This window comes from Cetorhinus maximus, chromosome 11 (genome assembly GCF_964194155.1).
Source record: "Cetorhinus maximus chromosome 11, sCetMax3.hap1.1, whole genome shotgun sequence".
NCBI classification, from domain to species: domain Eukaryota; kingdom Metazoa; phylum Chordata; class Chondrichthyes; order Lamniformes; family Cetorhinidae; genus Cetorhinus; species Cetorhinus maximus.
Genome location: NC_135889.1, coordinates 80,369,405 through 80,385,722, shown reverse-complemented (window position 1 = coordinate 80,385,722; position 16,318 = coordinate 80,369,405). Strand labels below are relative to the sequence as shown.

At 40.2% G+C, this 16,318-nt stretch overlaps 1 protein-coding gene across 1 annotated transcript in view; it reads left to right on the top strand.

Moving 5' to 3' along the window:
* The first annotated feature begins 992 nt into the window (after positions 1-992).
* cobll1b (cordon-bleu WH2 repeat protein-like 1b) overlaps positions 993-16,318 on the top strand; it is a 189,275-nt gene continuing 173,949 nt past the window's right edge. Inside the window, exons 1-2 of the mRNA XM_078552302.1 lie at positions 993-1,434; positions 1,586-1,735. Of these exons, the coding sequence (XP_078408428.1) occupies positions 1,686-1,735 (50 nt within the window). The 5' untranslated portion in view covers positions 993-1,434; positions 1,586-1,685. The remainder of the gene's footprint in view (positions 1,435-1,585; positions 1,736-16,318) is intronic.

Sequence of the window (16,318 nt, the reverse complement as noted above, 5' to 3'; positions counted from 1 at the left end):
CTAAAGCACGAGGTCCAGGCACTGGTCATATGTTATTACTGCATGAATAACTTGCTGCTGTTCAATGCAAAATCCCGCTGAACATTTAGAAGTGCCAGCCCAACTAATCAGTTTTCACTGGTCAAATTGCAGAGCTGGCTGACTTTGGAGGAACATGTATCAAGTGATTCATGGCACATTCTTTCGAAAGAAGGAGCGGCCTGATAAAGAGAAATGTACAGAAATGCAAGGAGTGTTTAAACACCCTGGACACCTCCCCCCCCCCCCTCCCCAAATCACAAGAAAAGTCTGCTCTCCCCAATTCCGTGGATAAAGTCACGGGAGAAGCAGTGATATGTTGATACTTTGCTGCATGTTCACCTATATGAAGTACGGAGCGATAACCTACAGCACTGGGTGCTAAAGTGATCATTTTTCATCCATACTTTCAAGAAAGCATTTTCCAATTGACTGGGGGAAACATAAAATCGCCAACACCATAGGATTGCTGTAGACGTTTTATAGCCTAGGCGGTGGGGTTGCACTATTGAGGTTAAACACTAGCAATAAAACGGGACGAAAGTCTATTAAACGAGCCCTGTTTGTCAATAAAAATTTTTAAGCGGGACACATAAGGCAGCAGTGAAATTCTTCACGGTGACGATGAGCAGCTCTTGTTGCTGGAGAGGGTTTAAAAGCTGCTGGGCGCAAAGATAATTCTACTGAAGGTCGCGAACAAATGGTGTTTGAAATCCGAGTTAAAATGTTGGGCTTTATGATCAAGTGTGCATCAAAATGCAAAACGTGCATTTCGTCGTTTTTTTGGCGAGGTAGACCGTGGGGTGGTGGTGTTGGGGGGGGGGGGGAATTAAATGTGTTTTTTGTGGCTGCCTGGAATATCCCTTTTTTGAACAGTGCACTGAAATTCTGGCAGGGTCCGGCTCTGCTTTAATTACAGGTGGAAGTTTCAATCCTGGGATGCAAATCTCTCCCGCATCCTGGTGGCAGGAATTGAAAAGCGCAGCCCGAGCAAAACAGAAACTCAAACCAGGAAAACAAAACGAGTGATATGTAGATATATGCAAATACCCCTTTGCCAATGAGTGGGTGCCTGCGCTCTGATTTTGGGTGGTGTACAGTGTGTTAACCCAGTGCTGAGGAAGCAGGGAGGGTGGGGACAGGAGGGAATGCTGAAACTGCCGTGTCCGGGATCGAGCCGACACATACACACACACACACACAGAGCCTGGAAAGTTTGATTAAGAGTGGGCAAGTTTTCGCACATGTCATGGCTTGAAAATGTTGCTGCTTGCGAAAGCAGAGCTGGAGCGATCGGCGACGCACTGAAGGGGAGGCATTTGCTCTGGAGACTTCGGTAGAAGCCGGGCCGGATCAGAACAGAGACAGAGAAAGAGAGAGCGAGATCCCAAAACACTAACAAAACCCTTCACTGAGGTATGTAAAAAGAGAGAGGGAGAGGGGCGGGGGGAAATCCAGCTTTCTTATATGTGTAATGCCATACGCCGCAAATACCTGAATTCATTGATGATTACATCGTTCCGTCTCTCAAAATTGTCTCATTCCTTGCTGTTATTTCCTTTTACAGTTCAACAAAGGGAGGCAACAAAAAAAAAAGCTCTTTGCTGACGAGAACTTTACAAGGCTGGAGTAGAACTGCTGTAAAACTTGTCCCTGTGCTTCCGGCGATGGAAGTACAAGTATCAGAGTCTGGCACTGCAACTTTGCCCACTTCAGGGTGAGTGCTACACCTAACTTCGTCTTGTGTACTGAGCAGTTGCTTTCCATCAAGTCCAGTTGTCACTAAATGGTTCTCCATTTAAATGAGAGATTTTTGGCTTTCACATCAAGAAAATAATGCACTTTTGTTTTCTGTTTGTAACTTGTTTCATGGAGACACTAGAAAACACGGCTTAACGAAGTTACCTGGCTCCTTAATTTCTTCCACAGAGCGGGGGCATACATATTGCAAAAAGGGGGATTTTCTAAGAGAAAATCAGCAGCCAAAAAGGGTAATGAAAACTTTCCTATAGGCAATTCAATAGTTAAAGTAAAACCAATAAGCGAGAAAAAGATTGTGTGCGTATGGCAACATTGGTACTTAATGTATACTTAATGTTGGTTTTCAGGAATAAGAAACAGGAACCTTAGAAAGACAACCAACACCTTTGACACTGGGTTTAGACTAATAATTTAGGCCATAATTTACGAAATATGTTACTTAAATTACTCATTTAACATTACATTTCAAGGGTGATTGCACCTCAAAAGTATTTAATTGTAAAATGTGTAAAGGATTCGAGGTCATGACAGATGCTATATAAATGCAAGTCTTTCTATTAGCATAGGTATATCACAAAGTCCTGATGGTTTATAACTGATCTTAAGGGAATGTGAAGAATAAATAGCAAAGGCTCTTGCTATGATTTTTCAAAATTCTGCAAAAAGAAAAATTTTATCTAAGAATTGGAGGATGACAAATATGAGCCCCTTTCTCAAAAATGGAGACAGAGTTAATTCAGGAAATAATAGGCCAATAGTCTGATGCTGGTAAACTACGAGAGTTCCTTATTTCCAACATCACCCACCACCCCCTACTCCCTTCCAACACCACTCCTTCTGCATTCACAACTAAAATAAACTCTCTTACTCCCACCCCTCCAGTCACTTACCACTACATTTTCAAACTTCCAACCGCTGAGCTTTCAATCTTCTGTTCACCATGATAGTTCTACATTTGTTGATTTGTTAAAGCAACCCCTCATCTCTGCCTTTGTCCTTGTCCCCAGTAAAATATACTCTCTCCTATCTGGTTGTTCCCCTTGGTATGGCTCCCATTTGCTTCAAGCACAAAGGACGCTGACTTGGCGTGCAACTGGTTTAACATCCATCACCAGATCTAGCTGGACCACACTGACTACCACACTGTGTCTAGATTGTTCACTCCCAGAGAGTAAACAGAACTCCTTGTTTTTTTTCTACTACCAACCATTCCTTAAACCCCTTCCAACAAGTGCAAGAATCTCATGGATTGCTTTGTCACGATGATTGAGACTGTTCATTTAGTTACTTTGACTGCTTTTTCCATCTTTTTGTTTATCCACGAAGTCAAACTTCCACCCTCTGCTAGACCTAGCCCTGATCCCACAGATTCAATTTATTTCCTGTCTCCTTTCATGACTTATTTGGCTCATCTTGTCCATGAGATCCACCGCCTGCTCCCTTCATCCTATTTCCACAAAACTACTGAAATCCAATTTTACTACTTGGTCCAGTGCAAGTAGTTCCATCTCCTGAGGTACTGTTCCCTTCCTTTCAAAGCAGCTGTAGTCATCCTTCTCAAAAAACCCTAATTCCAAATGCTCAGTTTTTGAAAACCACTGCCGATCTTCAGAGTCCTTGAATGTGGTGTTGCCCGCCAAATTGGTATCCATCTTTCCCGCAACTCTATGTATAAGACTCTATGATCTCTGCCCTAGCACTGATAAGGCCCCAATCAAAATCAAAAATGCCATCCTGTTATTGTGACCATGGCAACTTTTCCTTTGTTGTCTTCCTTGCTCTCTATAGCCTTTGATATGGTAGAGCACTCCATCATTCTCCAACAACTTTCTTTGTTGGCCAGCTCAATGAGACGTCTTTGCTCGATTCCCTCCTATCTATCTAATCATAGCCACAGCATCTCCAGCAATGGATTCTTTTCCCACTCTCACCATTAGATCTAAGGTGCCTCAAGGATAAATTGTTGGCCTCTTCCTTAATTGCATGCTATGACGGGATGACACCATCGAAAGACACTTTCGCATGTGCACTGGCAAAACCCAGTGTTACCAATCCACAACTACTCTGTCCTCTCTACTGCCTCTTTGCTGTCAGTCTGCTGGTTGGACATCCGCTCTTGGATCAGGGACAATATCCTCTAGTTAAATATTAGGATGACAAAAACCATCGTCTTCAGCTTTGCAACAAATTCTTTACCAACCCAAGCCACTGTCGCAGGCCGAATCAGACTGTTTACACCCAATTCGAACCACAGCTGAGCTTCCAGCCCCATATCTCCTCCATCCACTAACTGCCAACTTCCAACTCTGAAATTTTGTGCCAACCCACCCCGCCCCCAGCTCTTGACCGTTGCCTCAGCCCCTCTGATGTTGAAACTCTCTTCCATGTCTTTGTCACCTGCAGAGTATTTCAATGCTCTCTTGACCAGCCTCCCACCCTCCATAACAAAGTTCAGCTAATTAAAGCTCTGCTGCTTGTCCCAAGTTTTGCTCACCCATCACTCCTGTTCTTGCTGACCAGCATTGGCTTTTGATCCTTCGTGCCTCCAAGTTAAATTCCCCATCCTCAAGCTTAAATCCCATCAAGCTCTACCCCTCCCTATCTTCGGAAACACCTTCCTCTGTACAACCTTTCCAGAACACTTTGTTCCCCTTAATCAAGTGCAATCCCCCCCCCCACCCCCCACCAAGCTAAACCCCTCCAACACTCCTTCCCCTTGAGCCCACCATTGGCTGTTGTGCTTTAACCTCTTAGGTCCAGGCTGTGGAATTCCTTCCCTAAAACCCACTATTTCTTGACCCCTCTCCTTCAAGTTCTCCACAAAATGAACCTCCTGTACCAATCTGTTGCTCACTCTTTCTAATATGACATCCTGTGGCTCAGTGAGACATCTTGATTTTTTTTTATAAGTTAAGGTTGCTATATAAATGTAAGTTGTAGAGTTGTTAGTACTGGATGAAATTATTAAGCACCGGAGAAACATTAGTTAATCAAGGCCACTTAAGGATAGATTTCTAACGGGAAAGTTCTGCTTCATTATTCTCACAGAAGAAATAACAGGATAGATAAAAAGATATGCAGTGGATGTGGTTCATGAATTTTTAAAGTCATCTGTTAAGGTATTACACAAGAGACTTTGGTAAAGATAATGGCATATGGAGTTGTGGAGAATATGGCTGCTTGAAGGCAGAAATAAAAGGGAGATTTCTTGGACTGGAAAAATGTGGTAAGTGTTGTTTTACAGGGATTTATGTTGGACCAGTTTTGAAAAACTACACACGTTAATGATCTGGATTTAGGAATGAATGGAACAATAGTAACATTTTCTGGTGATATGAAATTGGAGGGATAACTGGGTGAAAGCTTGTGGGAGGACATCGCTGGTTGGACATTTAGGTGGCAAATGTAGTTCAGTATGGAGAAGTGTGAAGTATTACTTTTTTGGAAATAAGGAAAAAGGAAATATATCTTGTAATCATATGTTAAATGGAATAGAGGGACCATGTTGTGCAGATCCACTAAAAGTGTCAACAGAAATTTTTTTTAAAAAGGCAAGGCAAGTGGAATACAGTAATGTACTTGAATTTAAATTTGAATCATAGGATACAACAATAGGATGGTGCTGTTGAACTTGTACAAGACTTTGTCTAGTCAGCGGTTGCAGTAATGTGTACAGTTTTGGAACACAATTAAATAAATTTGAAGCCAATCTGATAGAGTAAAGGGGACTAGATTGGCCAAAAGAAACAATGAGATAATAATAAAAGGACACAAATTTAACACGATCGTGAAAAGAATTAAAAGGGACCTTAGAAAACATCCTTTACATAGAGGATGGTTAGAATGTAAAATGATCTGCCAGAAACCATTTTTGAAGCAATCTTTCAATACTTTAAAAAAAAAAGAATTAGAAAGTTCCTTGAAAAAGAATATTAAAGATAGGAAGAGCAGAAAGCCCACTGGAGCAAAACATTGGCATAGACCCAACAGGCTGAATGCCCTATTTTTGTGTTGAACTGTAATGATGCCCTCTGTAAAATGTTTCACAAATACATTATACCTTTAAATGCATGATCTTGAATTTTGAAAGTCATTTCTCAAAGCCCAGCATACTGTATACTAGAGCATTTAGGTGCAACTACAATTATGTACTGTGTTGTCCATCCACTGAATAGGCATATCACTGAAGGAATTATATAAAGTTTCTATTTTTTATCCTTCAGTGCATTACATTGACAGGGAATTGAAAGTGTTCAAATTAGAAAATATACAAGTTGACGTTTCGAGTCCGCATGACTCTTCAACAGAACTAATTAAAAATAGAGAAGGGGTGAAATATAAGCTGGTTTAAGGGGAGGGGAGAGTTGGGACAAGAAGAGCGAGGTAGAGGGCCAGTGATAGGTGGAGATAACCAAAAGATGTCACAGACAAAAGGACAAAGAGATGTTGAAGGTGGTGATATTATCTATAGGAATGTGCTGATTAAGGGTAGAAAGCAGGACAAGCAAGGTACAGGTAAACCTAGTTGGGGTGGGGTGGGGTGAAGGAATCGAAAAAGGCTAAAAGGTAGAGATAAAACAATGGATGGAAATACATTTAAAAATAATGGAAATAGGTGGGAAAAGAAAAATCTATATAAATTATTGGAAAAAACAAAAAGGAGGGGGAAAATCGGAAAGGGGGTGGGGATGGAGGAGATATCTCTACTGCATTCGTTGCTCCCAATGCGGTTTCCTCTACATTGGAGAGACCAAACGCAGACTGGGTGACCGCTTTGCAGAACACCTTCAGTCTGTCCGCAAGCATTACCCAGACCTCCCTGTCACTTGCCATTTCAACACTCCACCCTGCTCTCATGCCCACATGTCCGTCCTTGGCTTGCTGCATTGTTCTAGTGAAGCTCAACGCAAACTGGAGGATCAGCATCTTCCGACTAGGCACTTTACAGCCTTCCGGACTGAATATTGAGTTCTACAACTTTAGATCATGAACTCTCTCCTCCATCCCCAACCCCTTTCCGATTCTCCCCCTCCTTTTTGTTTTTTCCAATAATTTATATAGATTTTTCTTTTCCTACCTATTTCCATTATTTTTAAATGTATTTCCATCCATTGTTTTATCTCTACCTTTTAGCCTTTTTCGATTCCTTCACCCCACCCCACCCCCACTAGGGCTACCTGTACCTTGCTTGTCCTGCTTTCTACCCTTAATCAGCACATTCCTTTAGATAATATCACCACCTTCAACATCTCTTTGTCCTTTTGTCTGTGACATCTTTTGGTTATCTCCACCTATCACTGGCCCTCTACCTCGCTCTTCTTGTCCCAAACCCCCCCCCCCCCCCAAAACCAGCTTATATTTCACCTCTTCTCTATTTTTAATTAGTTCTGTTGAAGAGTCATGCGGACTCAAAACGTCAACTGTGCTTCTCTCCGCCGATACTGCCGGACCTGCTGAGTTTTTCCAGGTATTTTTGTTTTTGTTTTTGTTTTGGATTTCCAGCATCCGCAGTTCTTTGCTTTTATCTCTAGAAAATATACAAGATTGATATGTAAAGTGAACTAATTAGTTAAGCAAACTTCCTTGGCAGCATTTCAATGATGACAAGTCATAAATGGTTAGACGACAACACCTTCTTTAATTATTAGTTATGCAAGAACATTGTGAGCTTAATATGCCAAAAGACATTTATTATTTATTCCTTGTTCTCATATCTGCACCATAACTAAGTCTGCCTATTTCTGCCTCTAACTTTGCTGATTCCGCCACTGCCTCAGCTCATCTGCTGCTAAAACCCTCATCCATGCCTTGTATCTTCTATCTTGTGTCTTCCAACACACTTGGCTGTACTTCAAGTTTACTCCGTAAACTTGAGGTCATTCAAAGCTACTGGTGTCCTAACTCTCATGAAGTCCCATTCACCCATCACCCCATGCTTGCTGATCTACATTGGTTCCCAGTTAAGCAACACCTCGACTTTAAAATTCCCATCCTTTTTATCAAATCACCTTCGTGCCTTCACTCCTCGCTACTTATAATTTCCTCCAGCCCCAAAACGTTCCTCAGATATCTACCCCCCTCTTTGATTTGACCTCTTTACTGTCCCCATTGTTAATTGCTCCACCATTGGTGGCCATGCCTTCAGTTGCCAAGGCCCTAAGCTTTGGAATTCCCTCCCTAAACCTCTCCACCTCTCTCTCTCCTCCTTTAAGATGCTCTTTAAAATATACCTCATTGACCAAGCTTTTGGTCATCTGCTTAATATCTCCTCTTGTGGCTTGGAGTCAAATTTTGTTTTATGACATTCCTGTGAAGCTCCTTAGGATGTTATGTTAAAGGTGCTATATAATGCAAGTTGTTGTTATGTGATTGTTTTCAGTAATGATGAACATTTTTGTAATTAGCTTTTAATTTTATATTCTTAGGTATGTTTAAATTTTACAAGAGGTGGCAGAATACTCAAACGTTTACTTTCATAAGTGAAAGAAAATTTGCTTTTCTTGCTGGGGCAAGAATGCAAAATTTAAAAAAAACTATTATGTTTTTATATATATTTTGTAAGATTTTGCTTGTTCTTTGTATTTTCACACCCTTCCGTTTGAGAATATTATGAAGTGGTGGAAGGAATCAGGCTGATTTAACAATTTGACAGGACACAATGGGAATATTTCTTCTGTGACCATAGCCACCTTTATACCAGCTGATAGGGTGGTTAGTCCTCTATAGCGGGAACGTGTTACGGGCCCCTACAAACCATACAGTAGGGGGTGAGATCCCGTACCTACAGCCATCGAACATGAGTATCCTGCTGGATGTCAACCCAGAATTCAAATTTGTAGCTTCAGTCTCTACTTGCTGGAACTATCTTGATCAGGGTTGAACCCTGCACCTCTGGCTCAGATTGACATGCTGGCACCAAGCCAAAGACTTGCTCATTATGCCGTTCCTTAACAGAATTTATAGGGTGACGGAAATGTTTAACTTGATTCATTTTCAAATTTAGTTCATGAGCTGGCAGTTGCTAATTTCTCAATGTAATTTTGGATGATTTGATCTCAAAGATCAGATTATTTTCACTGATGAATGGGCTGATGGAGAAATGTTGACATAGTTTGTAAAGCAGCACAGATGGGCAGATGGTTTCTGCAGTATAATGTGTGTCTCCAGCTTGTAAACAAAACGTTAATGAAGTATTCTTATCTATTGGTTTATTTATTAAGATTCTATGTTAAATATTTAACCACAGTTCATTGTATAATTTGGTAGCGTAGTTTGGCTGCTGCTTATTCAATCCAAATCGCATTCAACAAAAAAAGAAATCTGAGATATTGCTGCTGTTACACTTCTGGGACTGATTAAAGCTTAGTCCCAATCTCATGAAACCACTACAAGCAACAGATCAACTGTTTCCACTGGCAAATCCTCCATGTATTTGTTTCAATCCATGTTAACAGATTATCTATTTCTGCTGGCAGGTTTTAGGAAGTAAAAGTTTTTCATTAACAGTGCTCATATTAATTCTTGCTCTGCTGGGAACAGAGTGGAAGAATGGTTGCTGCTGGGGCTTTGCAAAGGCATGCTACATGAAATATTTCTGGACTCACTATGAGCAATGGTGATCTTCTGATTTGTAAATCATTTTGATATTCATTTGAAAACTTGACTTCAGAGAGTATAGTGAATGTTGGTGATGGAGTCTTGGCACTACTGTTAGCTCCTGGTACAAAATCAAACTAAAGTTACTTTTGAGGTCTCTGCCTGGGGATAGGTGACGATATTGAGACTCCACTGACGATAATACAAAAAAAAAATCTTACTAGCAACCTCAAAAGTTTTATTTTTCAAATCTAGAAGTATTCTATTTCTTCAGAAATGTTATGGACTTTGCTTGTGATGTGCTGCTGTTCATTTTGGTTTCATCTCATATACATACCATCTAGTAGTTGGTTGGTTTTTAAATTATCTATCCACAAATTAATAGAATTAAATAGAAAAGTGGGTTTCTGTGGCTTCTAAAATGTTTTAGTTTATTATTCTCCCAGATCAGAAAATAAGTATCATAGTGCCAAAACTACACTTAATGCATTATGCAGGTTACCACAGGATGGATAATTATTAATTCTTTAAGCATGTGAAAATGTACAAGGGGAGGTTTCTTTAAAAAAAAGTGTCGTTTCCAGTTGGTAGGGGCTTGGCTTGCTTATGGGAATTGCCCTTGAGAAACTGCAATAATTAGCGGTAGCTTGATGGAATGATATTACTTGAAGATCAAAATGTAAGTTTAAATTAAGCCAGCAGAACCACAAAGGCAATACTTGCAGCACATATTGGTAAAAAGGGTCAAACCTGGAGAAGCAAATGTGCACAAGAGGGGAAAAAGAAAAAACTACCGATATCCAAATTAAAATGTACAATATGTTTCCAATAAGAACAGATGCCAAACATGTTGGAGGTTAAGGAAAAGTAGGAGCAGCAGGAAGATGGCAAAAGGCAGAAGTACCAAAAACCCAATTGTAAAGTAGTGGAGGTATACCTTGAGAAACATCTATAGTGGATTTCTTATTTTTATGAAAACATGGTTTACTGGTCCTGGAGTAAGCATTTGAATTATCTCAGAACATTAATTTTAACTTTAAACACTTAGCACCAGTTAGAACAGTGTTTGCAAAACCATTTGAAAAACCAAAATATGAAGTTTGCAGCTCGGTCAGATGTTGATTGTCAAAGCAGTGGGGGTATGATCCTCATTCAGAAACTGTGATTTAATATCAGGAAAATGTGTGAATTATGGTCCCTCTTCCTTAATTAATGATGATTCACGTGCATTACAATTGTAGCACTGATTTAAATCTGTTTTGCTTTTCACTGACACTGTAGTTACAATACAAATATAGTGCCTGGATGCAATCTGATACCCAAGTGAAGCGGGTGAGACTGTTTGAAGGAGGGAGTCCTGCTCCGTTTTAGTCTGGAGTTATTTCAGGTTTTCACATCCAAATTATATTAGAAGTGAATATTTGGAGTGATACTCTGTAACATGGCACACACGAAAGATGTCTGGAGTAAATGGCATATGAACAAGAATTGTTGAATGCAAAAAAAGGGTGATGGTTTATGTAGTTTTTCTCCTGGCATCCTGGTAGTTGTATGTTACAGCAACAATGAAATTGACATCAGTGAAGGAAGTTTAAAAAAGTACAAGCTCCCAACTTTGAGCCACATGTTATTTCACAATTATGTTTAGTACCACTTCAGTAATTAGCAACACAGGATTTGCTTTTCCAGGCCGCAAACATGCCAAATTTTTTCTGAGAAGCAGAACTCTGCAATGCTCCATCCAATGGTTCTCATTCACTGACATTTGCCTGGAGAGGCCCAAGAAGTTGAAATATTAGCCAACACTGGGATTTGAACTTCTGACCCTCTGTTTGGAAAACCAGCTTTCTTCCATAAGAGCTCTGGAATACGGAAGTGAGAATACTTTTTGTTCCACGGCCATGCAGGCTATGAATGCCAGATAATTACCCACCAAACTGTGCTGGATACAGGCAGTGTGCTACGTCACTCAAGGCTTACACCGTGGAATTAGTTGACCTCCTGTCAGCTGTTGACTGCAAAATGTTCACTTTCTTTTCTTTGTGATCCTGACAGTGAATTGTGAAACCTCACATAGAATAAAATTGACAAAACAGTGCAAATTATTTTACTGTTTGTGAACTAAATGTTTTCATTTCCAGAGTTTTACACCTAAAAGGTGCCAATTAAATAATCACATCTTAAATAAGATGACTAATTACTAGAAATGATGTTGAATCCTTCGAGAACACTGGTAGTGTTTTATTCAGAATCAGTATGAAATTCTTTTCACAACGGTTAGAATATAAAATCTAAAATAAGGATTTTGAAATACCTAAAGAAACTTTGATGAAATACTTTGGTATTGTAAACTAATATTGTGCTGATAATAGTTGCCTGATATTGATATTTAGTAATTGAATATAGAGGCAATAAAATTAATATAAAATATAAATAACCATAAGAACATAAGAAAGCACATAAGGAGTAGGCCTTGCGGCCAAGCCTGCCCCGCCATTCAATAAGATCATGGCTGATATACCCCAGGCCTCAACTCCTCTTACGTGCCAGCTCCTCATAGTCCTCAACTCCCCGATATTTCAAAAATCTATCTACATCCTCTTTAAATACTTTCAGTGATCTAGCCTCCACAACTCTCTGGGGTAGAGAATTCCAGACATTCACTCCCCTCAGAGAGGAAATTCCTCTGCATCTCAATTTTAAATGAATATCCCCTTATTCTGTAACTATGTCCCCCTAGTTCAAGATTGCTCCACTAGTGGAAACATCTTCTCAACACCTACCCTGTCAAGTCCCCTCAGAGTCGTGTACGTTTCAATAAGATCACCCCTCATTCTTCTAAGCTCCAATGAATAAAGGCCTAACCTGTTTAGCCATTCTTGATAAGTCAACCCCTTCATCCCAGGAATCAGCTTAGTGAATCTCTTTTGAACGGTTTCCAATGCCAGTATATCCTTTCTTAAATACGAGGACCAAAACTGTACACAGTACTCCAGGTGCAGCCTCACCAACACCCTGTACAATTGTAACAAGACTTCCCTATTTTTAAAGTCCAACCCCCTAGCAATACAGGCCAAAATTCCATTTGCCTTCTTAATTACTTGCTGCACCTACATGCTAACATTTTGTGTTTCATGCACAAGAACACACAGATCCCTCTGTGCTGCACTTTTTTGGAGTCTCTCTCTCCATTTAAATAATAGTCTGCCTTTTGATTCTCCCTACCAAAGTGCATGACCTCACAATTTCCTACATTAAACTCCATCTGCCAAGTTTTTTCCCACTCAACCTATCTATATCCCCTTGCAGATTCGTTATGTCCTCATCACAGCATACCCTCCCACCTATTTTTGTATCATCAAATTTGGATACATTACACTCTGCTCCCTCCTCCAAGTCATTAATATAGGAATTAAATAATCGAGGCCGTAGGACTGATCCTTGTGGCACTCCACTAGTTACGTCTTTCCAACCTGAAAAAGACCCATTAATCCCGACTCTGTCTTCTGTACGTTAACCAATTTTCAATCCATGCTAATACATTACACCAAATACCGTGAGCTCCTATTTTGTGCAATAACCTTTTATGTGGCAGCTTATCGAATGCCTTCTGGAAATCCAAATACACTATATCTACTGGTTCCCCTTTATCAGCTCTGCTTGTTATATCCTCAAAGAACCCTAGCAAATTTGTCAAACATGATTTCCCTTTCACAAAACCATGTTGACTCTGTTTGTGTTAAGCTTTTCTAAATGTCCTGCTATTTCTTCCTTATTAATGGACTTCAGCATTTTCCAACGACAGATGTTAGGCTGACTGGCCTATAGTTTCCTGCTTTTTGTCTCCCTCCCTTCTTGAACAGGGGCGTCACATTAGCGGTTTTCCAATTCGCTGGGACCCTCCCGGAATCCAGTGAGTTCTGGAATATTTTGACCAATGTCTCCACTATCTCTGCAGCCACTTCCTTTAAAACCTTTGGATGCAGGCCATCGGGTCCTGGCGACTTGTCTGCCTTTAGTCCCATTTGTTTGTCAAGTACTTTTTCCCCCGTGATAGAGACTGTCACAAGATCTTTCCTCCCATTAGCTCCTTGCTTATCTGATATATTTGGAATGTTTTTGGCATCCTCCACCGTGTGGGCCGATGCTAAATATTGGTTTAAATTACCTGCCATTTCCCTGTTTCCTGTTATCAGTTCTCCAGTCGCATCTTCCGAGGGTCCCACGCTCACTTTAGCCACTCTCTTTTTATATACCCATAGAAGCACTTGCTGTTTGTTTTTCTATTTCTTGCCAATTTACTTTCATAGCCAATTTTCCCCCTCTTTTTGCTTTTTAGTCACCCGCTGCTGGTTCCTAAAAAAATTTCCCAATCCTCTGGCCTACCACTCGTTTTTGCTGCTGTGTATGTCTTAGTCTTTGATTGGATACTCTCCTTGACCACCTTTGTTAACCATGGGTGGTTCATCCTTCTCATCGAGTCCTTCTTTTTGACCGGGATAAATTTTTGCTAAGCGTTATGAAATAGCTGCTTAAATGTCTGCCACTGAAAAGAATGTTGAGATAAATCCTAACTTTTTGTAATTTAGCAACAAATAGAGAATCTTATTCTATAAAAATCAAAATTGCTCTAAATTCAAATAAACTTAATTTTCTACTTTAGGTAAGTTTGAACGTTAGTTGAAATATGCTGCAAGGCTGGAAAGTGCAGGTTCAGAGATTTGAATATCTGAAAATAGTTGGCAAGGTGGGACAGTCTTATGACAATATGCAAATCAGAAAATTAGCTATTTGCTACCATTTGTGCTCTTAACAATGCTGGATGCAAAGGACACCTATGTATCCCTGGCATCCAGCACTTTCCTCACAATTGATGCACAGACTCCACTTGCAATTTAATGAGCCTCATTAAATGATGGAACCATTGCAAATAACTGTGAGAAGAAAATCAGGCCTAGCTGCAAGATTTAATAATGGGCATCAATTTAAAGGGATAAGTCTAATGGATTGCAGTTTTTTTTAGAGAGCTGTGATCATTCATGCTGCTTTTCAAATGCCAGTGTAATCATCTCTGCTTAAAAATCACATTGTGAGTCCCTTAATTAATTAAACTTGGTCACCAAAAAAAAAAGCAATCATCCCATAGAAATCATGTTGCTGTTTTAGTAACACTTAAATGATTTGCATTCCATCTACCTCCATAGTACAGTGTCATTTTTCTGTTCCTAACAGGCCTGCTGTTGTCTTTTTGCTGGCTTGGTATTCCTGCAAGTGGTCTGGTGTTGTTCGAGGTAGGACTAGGACTGTGAACTGACCTGCATTGCTGAGGAGACTACCACAAGGCCTGCAGCATTAAGGAAGGGTTGGGCACGGAAATTAATTTTGTGCAACCTGTTGGCCCATGTGGGGAAGGGAATAGTTGAGGTAAAGATTTGGAGTCTTCAGGTTGTGATCAGGCAAGACTGCTTTCAATTTCCTTCCATAGGTGCAGAATTTCAAATTAGTGGCACTCAGAAACTGAGAGAAAACGGACACACCGAGTTTATTATATAAAAAAATTAGCCTCTGTATGAAATTTACAATGCAGAATTATGTATTGAAGTAAAATATGCATGTGATGAAATTTAATTTTAATACATAATTGCTGTAGGCAAGAATATGTCAGGACATTAATTATATAACTCAGTTTTACGTACATTTGTCAGTTGGTTATTTTATTGGGAACGTTGAATGCTTCTGCTTTTTAGCATAGCTCATTTTTCCAACGTGTGACTGAACCTAATAATTTGGTTAAGCTTTATGGTTTTCTTGCATCAGTTGGCACCGGCTTTCCTGTTAATATCGTATTTTAAGTCCATGTGATTTTTGCAGTCTAGGCTCTACAATGCAATTTACAATCATTTGCTTGGAAGTTTCTGAGTTCATTTTCCCTCAGTCAGTAATATGCATCAAAACCAACAACTGGTTCCGACCACAAAAGTGCGTGTGAGCAGGAAGTGTAAATAAAAAGACTCGCAGAAGCTAAAGTATTTTCTTGCTGATATTTTGCAGATGTCCTCAAGTTAAGATGCATTGGTTTCATCTGCTGTAAGTCCCCTCTACAACTCTCTTGTGCAATCACACAGGGAATGGCATACAGCACAAGAGAAGGCATTTTATGTAGAGGATACAGCATTTAGTTTGCTGTGCAATGAAACTTTCATGATGTTTGAAACTAATTCATAACTCGAAACATTAAAATCCTTGGTTATCGGGTTCGCTGCGTCCTGAGAATGCGAGCTGTGCCTTTTGATAGCTACACACTAGCCGGTGCATGAAACAACGCTGGCACAGAGAGAGACTGATTTACTTAACAAAGGCTGGTGGTTTATTGGAACTAAGAACAAAGCACCAACACAGTATGTGTTTCTTCAATCACCTCCAGCTCTAGACTTCGAGTTACCAAAAAAGCCTGTGCTGTGTAGATTGGTCGATTAACTACATTCTCTTAAAGGTACATGGCACTCCACTTTACAACTAGGATGTACACTGAATTCAGAACTATCTACGCTATTTCAAATACTGAGGCCACTGCGGTGTGCAGTTCCAGCGAGCTTTCGAAGGTATGCTTCAATGATAAATGTTGAATTTTTTTCATCAGCTCATCTGCTGCTGAAGCCCTCATTCATGTCTTAGGTTACCTCTAGACTTGAATCAACACTCTCCTTCTGGCCTCACATATTTTACCTGCTGTAAACTTGAGGCCCAGAACTCTGCCCCTGCCCTTGCGCGCACCAAGTCCTTCTCACCCATCAACTCTATGCTTGCTGACCTACAGTGGTTCCTGGTCTGCTTCCCTTTGTTCCTTTAAGGTGGTCCTTAAAACCTACTTCCTTGACCAATCGTTTGACCATCTGCCATCATATCTCCTTAAGAGGCTGGTGTCTAATTTTGTACCATAACT